At 39.0% G+C, this 9295-nt stretch overlaps 1 protein-coding gene across 30 annotated transcripts in view; it reads right to left on the bottom strand.

The window, feature by feature from the left end:
• Positions 1-906: 906 nt before the first annotated feature.
• Positions 907-9295, bottom strand: part of FN1 (fibronectin 1) — a 75939-nt gene continuing 67550 nt past the window's right edge. For 19 of the 30 annotated variants that reach the window (XM_050751211.1, XM_050751214.1, XM_050751216.1 and 16 more), the window contains 5 exons: positions 8059-8223; positions 5670-5795; positions 5043-5149; positions 2002-2112; positions 907-1669 (listed from right to left, as the gene is read on the bottom strand). In XM_050751211.1, coding sequence (XP_050607168.1) covers positions 1598-1669; positions 2002-2112; positions 5043-5149; positions 5670-5795; positions 8059-8223 — 581 coding nt within the window. In that variant the 3' untranslated portion in view covers positions 907-1597. Of the gene's footprint in view, positions 1670-1898; positions 2113-5042; positions 5150-5669; positions 5796-8058; positions 8224-9295 lie in introns of those variants that run through there. The other 11 variants (XM_050751210.1, XM_050751213.1, XM_050751212.1 and 8 more) reach the window with 1 other exon arrangement.

Below are 9295 nucleotides of genomic sequence, written 5' to 3'. Positions count from 1 at the left end.
ATGGAGCCTTGCTCTGTCCCCCATGTTGGAGTTCAATGGCACAATCTCGGCCCACTGCAACTTCCACCTCCTGGGTTCAAGCCATTCTCCTACCTCAGGCTCCCGAGTAGCTGGGACCAAAGGCACCCACCACCACGCCTGGCAATATTTGTATTTTAAATAGAGACAGAGTTTCACCATGTTGGCCAGGCTGTTCTCAAACTCCTGACCTCAGGTGATGCACCTGCCTCAGCCTCCCAAAGTGCTGGGATTACAGGTGTGAGCCACTGCGCCTGGCCTGAATGTTAAATTTAATCTCAAAGTTTGTTTCCTCAATGTTAAATTGAAAAAGAAATGACCTTTACAGATCAGGAGTAAACAAACTGTTTGGCTGGGAGTTTATCAAGCCATGCAAAAGTGTCAGCTGATCCAAAGTAAGACATGTTAGATTGGGGTTATCATACTATGGGGTTTCCCTAAGATAAAACTCTATATTATACTATTCAAATACTTTTAATATCTTAGTCATTTTTATTTTCCTTGTAGGCAATCTCTTTGAACAGAGGTTTATTCAGTAAAGGAAGGAAAGGTGGAGGAAGGAAAGAATTATAATGGTTAGAAAAGAGTAACTAAAGATTATTTCGATTATACTTCTGAAGAGCAAACTAGCAATTTTAATAAATATTTGGGTTCACTTAAACTTATTAAAGCAGAAAGTATAAGGCTGTCTCCATTAGTGCAGAGATGGAAGTGACAAAAACGAATCCGTTTTTGTAGCAACTGACTTAGAAAATCTTGTACTGAAATCAACAATTAGAGAGACTTGCACATCATAGATTTTCAAATGTTTGCTGAATTGAAAAAGAACATTGACAAGAATTATTTCCCCGCAAAGTGTCTTATGTCAAATAGATGAACTTCACGTTGTGGAATGTAAATCTTTTATTAAAACAGTTGTCTTTCCACAGTAGTAAAGCTTTGGCACATACAGTATAAAAAATAATCACCAACCATAGTTATACCAAATTCCTCTTATCAACTGCATACTAAGTGTTTTCAATACAATTTTTTCCGTATAAAAATACTGGGAAAAATTGATAAATAACAGGTAAGAGAAAGATTTCTAGGCAATTACTAGGATCATTTGGAAAAAGTGAGTACTGTGGATATTTAAAATATCACAGTAACAAGGTCATGCTTGTTCCTACAGTATCGCGGGCCAGACACTTAAGTGAAAGCAGAAGTGTTTGGGTGACTTTCCTACTTAAAATTTTGGTCATATCATTTCAATACATGTTGCATCTTGGTTGGCTGCATATGCTTTCCTATTGATCCCACACCAAATCACAAGTTAGAATCACTTCATTTAAAATACTGAGCGGTATTGAATACTTTGAAGCAGAACAGGCAATGTGCAGCCCTCATTTACGAGAAAACTCTCAGGACACTCCCAGGGTGATGCTTGGAGAAGCTGTGAGTTGAGCTGAAGCTGGAGCACTTCCTCCAGAGCAAAGGGCTTAAGAAAGAAACAAGAACTCTAAGATGGGTCTGCTAACATCACTCCAGTTTAGATGGATCTTGGCAGAGAGACACGCTTGTTCCTCTGGGTTGGAAAGATTTACTCTCGGGAATCTTCTCTGTCAGCCTGTACATCTAAAGGCATGAAGCACTCAATTGGGCAATTAACATTCTGTTAAAAAAGAAGGGAAAAAAAATTAGTGGCAAATACTGTAAAGTGTACAGAAAAAAAAAATGCGGGGAGGTGGGGACTCATGACAGCTGCTTATAAATAGGATAATATTTCTTCCTAGTTTCAAGAACCTAGCAGCATACTGGGCAATAGGAGATGTTCAAGAGTTAAATAAATGATAACTTAAACTGTATTATAGAACACAGTGTTTCACTTAAGTCATTCATGGGTTTTTTTAAAAAATTAAAATATTTGGTTCATTCTGAAGGAAGATACCTGTAGAAAGGACTGTCTAGTATGAGGGAACACACTCGTGGCGCCAATGCACTTACAGTGTTTGTTCTTTGATGGTATCTCTGAGAATACTGGTTGTAGGACTGACCAGTAGTGCCTTCGGGACTGGGTTCACCCCCAGGTCTGCGGCAGTTGTCACAGCGCCAGCCCTGAGAGAGTAGAGGCATGAAGTCAAATGGGGTTTATGATAACCTGAGGACATCGTAATTTAGTGTTTGAGTTAAAGAAAAATTTTACAGCTTATGCACTGGCCAAATATAAGCAGTTAATCACTAAGGAAACTTTGATGATGATTTCATGCATTTATAATTCTTAGAATACATTTTGGCTTATTACCATATCTTATACCTGTATCTGTCTCTCTGTGTTGTTTCTTTTCCCCTGAAATGTCCTCTCTTCTCCTCCTATTCAAACCTTACCCATCTGCTGAGGCTCATTCCAATCCCAACTTCCTCAACAAGTTCTCTGCACTAGATGATGGAAAAGGTTTTCATAGAATCGTAGCGATTTTAAAAGGGACTTGAGATCACATGAACAAACATTGTCATTTTATAGGTAAGGAAACAAAGACCCAGAGGAGAAGAGTGACTTTGCTTAGAGGGAGCAGGGCAGTCATACAGTGGACCACTGGTGGAGTTGGGGCTGCTGCCTAGGAGGTGGGGTGACCCCGGCCATGTTCTTTCTAATGCACCATTTTGCCACTCCCTTCCTAAACTTCCCTAGGCAGAGACATGGTAGACTTTCGTCCGGCCAGAGATGGCATGGGAGATGGAAACGGGACCAAGCTGAGCCAGTGAGGCTCCTCCCTGAGGTTTTTGCTGGAAATGGGAGGACATACATGTTCTCTTTTACTACTGTTCTTAAGCTGGGAGGGGGTAAAACTGGAGCTCACGGAGGTCAGTCATCAATGACACCATCTGCAGAGACCCCTCTGAAGCATGGCGCCAGTGCATGGGAAGGCACGAGGAACAAGAGGGACTCCGGGCGCCATTGCTGGAGCAGCCCCTGAAGCCGGTGGGTCCTGGGACTTTTCCATTCTGTGGACCATTTTTGCTTAACTTGAGTTGGACTTTTTTTCTTACAACTAAAATGCAGCCCTAAATAATACAATCACTTTCTTTTTTATATTAGAATTTAAATATTTTGGACATATTTCTCTGTGTAAGCACATATGCCCCTTAATACCTAACACAATACCAGTGACTGCCTCCTTACAGAGTCATTGAATCTTCCTTTCATATGAGAAAGTAACCGTTTCCACTCCTGTCTTATGTTTCATTTAGCACTTTACTTGAGAATGGAATAAGCCTCACACATGAAAGGTTTCATGTGCATAAATAATGAGAAGATGCTGAAGTGAGACCAAAATCAACTTCCCAGCAAATTCACTCTCCATCACACATTTTTAAAACCAGAGTGACTGAATTCTAAGATCATACAATCACAGTCGTTATAAGTGTTAATGGGAGAGAGAGAGAGAGAGAGAGAGGGAGACAGAGAGAGATACTGAATTCAATCTAAATTCCAATCTCCAATTCTCCTCCAGAATTGGGAGCACCTCCCTCCCCATGTAATCACTGGGGGTGAAACAAGATCGGAGTAGTTTCCATGGGCTGCCCCTGGTGGGGTCAAGACAGGCCCCTGAACGCCCTTGCTGCCAGATTAATTTTCCTAAAGATTAATTTTCCCAAAGACTATTTTCCATCATGTTTCTTTGCATCTTGGATACCTGTAATTGGTTAATGCCAAATGCATTAACCAGTGAGTCTCACCCTCGAGTGTGAAGCACGCCCCTCACCTACCAGGATTTGGGGAGTTGCTGGGAGGGCACGTCTTCACTGAAAACAAAGAGCTGTCACGTTCCATTGCTTTTATTTGAGTTACGCGTCATTTTGTTTTGAAATTTCAAATCATATTAGAGAAAGGCATATTATTTTTTGTTATACTGGGCATATTTTAGAAATGGTTGAGAAGTACTGGTTTAAACAATGGGCTGCCAAGGCCCTCCATAAGCCACTTCTTCCCATCTAATTTCTTACCAGAAGACAGCAGGCAGAGGGTTGGCTCACCAAAGCCCACCTGGGCCAGCTCCTTTCGATCCCAGGGGGTGTGCTTTCTGTCTCTCTGCTTTCTACCTTCTCAACTAAACCTTAGGCATCGTAAACTTCAGTCAGTTCATGCTTCTCTTTCTTGCTAATTCCAGCCTACCCAGAACTGTATTTGTCAGACCCACTTAGAACTTAATTAGCTTGACTTCGAAATGTATGCTAATTTAACATCTTCAACTATATCATTAAGAGCCAAGACCATTTCCCATTTCCTCTGTTTTTCCTGTATTACTTAGCACAGTGCTAGACCTGTAACACGGATCTGTTCTGAATCAAGAGAGAGGGTGAAAGAGTGGCATTTTCTTACATCTGAGATATTATTCAAAATATTTAACAACGTTGCCATGGGGACACCAGTCCATCAGAATGGAGCTGGAGGCCTAGAGCTACACTGCACTTAACACTTTAGTTGCTGAAAAATAGAAGCAGCCTGAGAGTAGCAGGGGAGGGGATGGTCTCAGGCTGCCCAGGATGGGGAGAACTGGCTGAAATGAAACACATTCTGCTCACCACTAATTAATTTGACTAGTATCTCTGCTTCACTTTTTTTCAGTGTAAATGATATCTCTGAGATGCCAGGGAGCTTAGGAAAATGATTCTAGCATAGTATAAATGACAGGTATTGCTATTAAGAATGACTCAGGACTCATGTTTTTGGTACTCTACATGCCATTCATTCTTTCTATTACTAGAAATAGTAATTCCTGCCATTCATTCTTTCTAGTACTAGAAATTACTATTACTAGAAATAGTAATAGTAGAAATTACTATTACTAGAAAGAATGAATGGCATGTAAGGTAGACATAGAGCTACTCTAGAGCGCTGTGTCAGCAGCTGTATGCCAGCAAGAAGCATGGTATTTTAATACTTCCGAAGGGTCTCTGCCCCTCCTGTGTGTACGACACATCCTCGCAGGAGCCCGCCCTTTATCTTAGCTAGCTTGTAGGGAGCCTGGCACATCTGGTCTTACCCGCTGGCCTCCAAAGCATGTGCAGGAGCAAATGGCACCGAGATATTCCTTCTGCCACTGTTCTCCTACATGGTACGTCTTCCCATCATCATAACACGTTGCCTCATCTGCATGTAGACACAAGACAGATGCACGTGTAAGCTGAGAATAATACTGCAGACTTGATCTAGGGGTGGGTTCTATTTCTGTCCTAAATTTGTATCATCACAGTGCAAATTCCACATATTTATGTGAATCATCCATAAGAGAAGTACTACTATACAGATCTTAGGGTGGCATTTCCAAAAATTAGACTTAATATACTGGAAAGGCTCCAATGGGAAGATGGAAATCATATTTTACAAGTTGAATCTACAGACTAATAAAGCTGCTTTCTAGCATTTTACTGCAGATAATGGTCAAAATACTCATGTTGGAAAAGTGCTAAAGTGTCCTGTAATAACATTAAATCATGACTCATTTTTGAAGCTTGTCTTCACTTTCCCAAATCAAAAGACTAAGAAACCCACTGTTCACTCTTCAAGGAGACCTAAAGTCTCCGATCATTTCTGTGAATGAGAGTTACAGCCTGATAATGAAAGTGGGAACGCTTAATAAGGCAACTAAAAATGATCTGTGATGACGTACGAGGGTCACACTTGAATTCTCCTTTTCCATTCCCAAGACACGTGCAGCTCATCATCTGGCCATTTTCTCCCTGACGGTCCCACTTCTCTCCAATCTTGTAGTTCACACCATTGTCATGGCACCATCCTGTAGGGGTGGGGAAAGTCAGGACCAAAAAGTTATTTGTATATTCTGACTCACAAGACAGTGGGTGAACTGGGACATGTCACAGGGTCTTCAGAAGCACGATCTGGAAGAAACAGCAAGTTAAAGATAAAAACCCCTATAATGGGCCATTTTATTTGATTATTTTTATTTATTTAATTTATATATATATATATTTTTGAGACAAAGTCTTGCTCTGTCACCCAGGCTGTAATGAAGTGGTGCAATCTCGGCTCTCTGCAACCTCCATCTCCTGGGTTCATGCAATTCTCCTGCCTCAGCCTCCCGAATAGCTAGGATTACAGGCACTCCCCACCATGCTTTTTTTTTTTTTTTTTTTTTTTTTTTTTTTTTTTTTTGTATTTTTAGTAGAGATGGGGTTTCACCATGTTGGGTAGGCTGGTCTCAAACTCCTGAGCTCAGGTGATCCACCCACCTCAGCCTCCCAAAGTGCTGCGATTACAGGTGTGAGCCACCATGCCTGTCCAATGGGCCATTTCTTTGGTTGACATTTAAAATATTATTTCTTTATCATTTACCATTTTCTAGGACATTTTAAGATCCAATTTATTCTGCCACAATCATGACATAAGAATAGTCAAATGAAATGACTTTCATTTGAATTCTCACTATTAAGATTTAAAATTGTGGAAAACTAAAGTGGGATTGGAGTAGACTGTTAGGAATAGATCCTAGATGAAAAATCACTTTTGGATTTGCAGAAACCCTGGATATGAAATAGTTCAATTAACCATAAAACAAGGATCAGCTGATCTCTACATGCCACCACCTGTTTCAGGTACGTGGGAAGAGTAAAAAAAAAAAAAGAACCTGGATAAAACAAAACAAAAACAAACAAAATGCGAAATTATTGGTTATTATCCACATCAAATAAGACTGGTTCTGTGGAATATCTAAAAGTCACAGTTATATGCCTTTAACTACTATACATAAGAGGTAACGTTTTAACCTCCAGGGCTTGTACAACAAAACACACCTCAGAAGCTTATATAACAATATACTACTTCTTCCATTTTATCAACACTTCAGCCTGCCTTAAGTTACAAAGTAAAATAATTAGACAACTATGACATCAAAACAAAGATTATGTAAGTTTAGCCAAAGAGTCACATAAATGAACTTGACAGCTCTGCTCCCACAATTGCACCTAAGTGCTTAAACAGGTAATAAACGTACAAACTTAAATGTAGTTCGATTTCAGGAGTTAAAAACCACCTACTTGAAGTAAAATATTAAAATTTCCAACTCCTAAACAGCATATGATGTTTTTACTGTTTTTCATTTTCAGATGGTCAAATATGGAAGTCTATATTGAAAACAGCTGGCTCTAAAATTTCAGTCTGTATTAAATGATTTCAAGTATACAAGCTAAGTAAAATACTTTGAAAATCCTTTTTTACCAAGTCCTATATTCCAATCCCATGGGACATGATTTCTGTATGTCTATAGGTGGCTTATTTATAGGCATAATGGTCAACATCTATAAAAATGAACCAATTGTCAATAATAATCACATCTCGTAAACATAAAGAATAAATGAAAGGTTTATAAATTCTAATCCTAAATCTCAAAGCATAATAGATATTTCCTAGGCACATTTTAACTTAAAAAGTTTGAAAAATTAAAACCTATTAGAATTTAAAAATCAAACATTTATCAATTCAAGTTGATTTTTAATGATCTAAAAGCAGATTATCTGTTTTTTCTTTTATATTTCTAGCAACATTCAAGCTACCTGGGCTATGTGTGTGAGGCAAAAGTGTGTGCATGTGTACTATGATATGTGCATGTTTGTTTTATGCTGAAGGAGACAGTGTTTTTGAGTCTAAATGTCCACCTCTGATTTCACTCAACACTAAAGATTAAAAGAGATTTGAAGTTTTTCTGTGTTTCTAATACTCTTAATTAGACCTGGTTCCAAAAGCCTTTAACTTTATCTATTTGTTTTCACAGAAAATCTCAAAAATCAAATTAGCACCATAACCTTATGTTTAATTAATGGTTGTGTTGGCATACAACCCTTGAAATGAAGCAATGTCCACCAAGTAAAATTTCCCATCATTTTTCTATGATGCAAAATATTACTTCGAGTCAAACAGTATTCCCTTGTTTGCTTCATGTTTGGAAGAACCTGTGTCTTCCAAACATGCTTCCTTGGCACATGAGTGCATGCATGGAACTGAGGAGACGAACACGCAAGTGGATGGACAAAGCAACTACTCACTAGATGAATCACATCTGAAATGACCACTTCCAAAGCCTAAGCAGTGGCACAACAGTTTAAAGCCTGATTCAGACATTCGTTCCCACTCATCTCCAACGGCGTAATGGGAAACCGTGTAGGGGTCAAAGCATGAGTCATCCGTAGGTTGGTTCAAGCCTTCATTGACTATGAAGAAAAGGAGGAAAAAGCAAAAAGAGACATCTTATTAATCGATTTGGACCATAAGAAAAAAACTGAATGATTGTATACAATCACTTAATCTAAAACAAAAATTTTAGGAGGATTAAGAGGCATTCATCTGTTCTATCAAGGCATTAACTGCTCTAAAAAACCATGCTTAGATGTAGTCAGTGGACACCTGTCAAAGGCATCTGACAAGAAGCCCATCTTTTATTTTTCCCTTTGTTTCTAAAATAATTGCCATTTCTGCTAAAACTACTTTATAGAACGTGGAACAGATCTTGAGGCGGTTTAAGCTAGTTGAGAACTTTAGTGGGATGCAAAGACTAGCGATGCCTCTCCACTGGTACCTGAGTGACCTTGGGCTAGCTATTTAACATTGCTCTGCCTCGCTTCCCTCATCTGCAATACTAGGAGAATAATAAAAATATCTATACCTCCTGGGGAATCTTGCGAAGATGATATAAGGTCATGAATTCAAAACATTGACCCTTTTCCAAGGCTTAGAAAGTGTTCACTAAATAAAGAATAATTATTAAGGTTGTCTTTTGCTTATAATGCAAAAGTCTTAGCATTTTAATATACCATTATAATGTAATTTTCAATTTTATTATTGTAATTTTTGCATAATAGTGCAGAAAACCTAGATTTTGGACACTGTTATTATAGTGGTAAGACCGCTTTATCAGTGAGGTCAACGGTTCCAAATAAGAAAAAGCCCTTGGAATACAGATGATTTAGGAATGAGTAAGGGAGTGTCTTCATGTTACCTAAGATCTTATCTCTTCATGATTTGGAAAAGCTTATTTTAAAAAAAAATCTATGCAAACAAAGCATGCTTCAAATTATTCCCTAAAAATTAAATAAACTAATTTACTTTGACTTAAAGTCCCACCATGTATTTTTCTTTTTTTTTTTTTTTTTTTTTGAGACTGAGTCTGGCTCTGTCGCCCAGGCTGGAGTGCAGTGGCCGGATCTCAGCTCACTGCAAGCTCCGCCTCCCGGGTTTACGCCATTCTCCTGCCTCAGCCTCCCGAGTAGCTGGGACCACAGGCGC

Source organism: Macaca thibetana, chromosome 12 (genome assembly GCF_024542745.1).
Source record: "Macaca thibetana thibetana isolate TM-01 chromosome 12, ASM2454274v1, whole genome shotgun sequence".
Taxonomy (NCBI): Eukaryota; Metazoa; Chordata; class Mammalia; order Primates; family Cercopithecidae; genus Macaca; species Macaca thibetana.
This window is presented reverse-complemented; position numbering and strand designations above follow the sequence as displayed.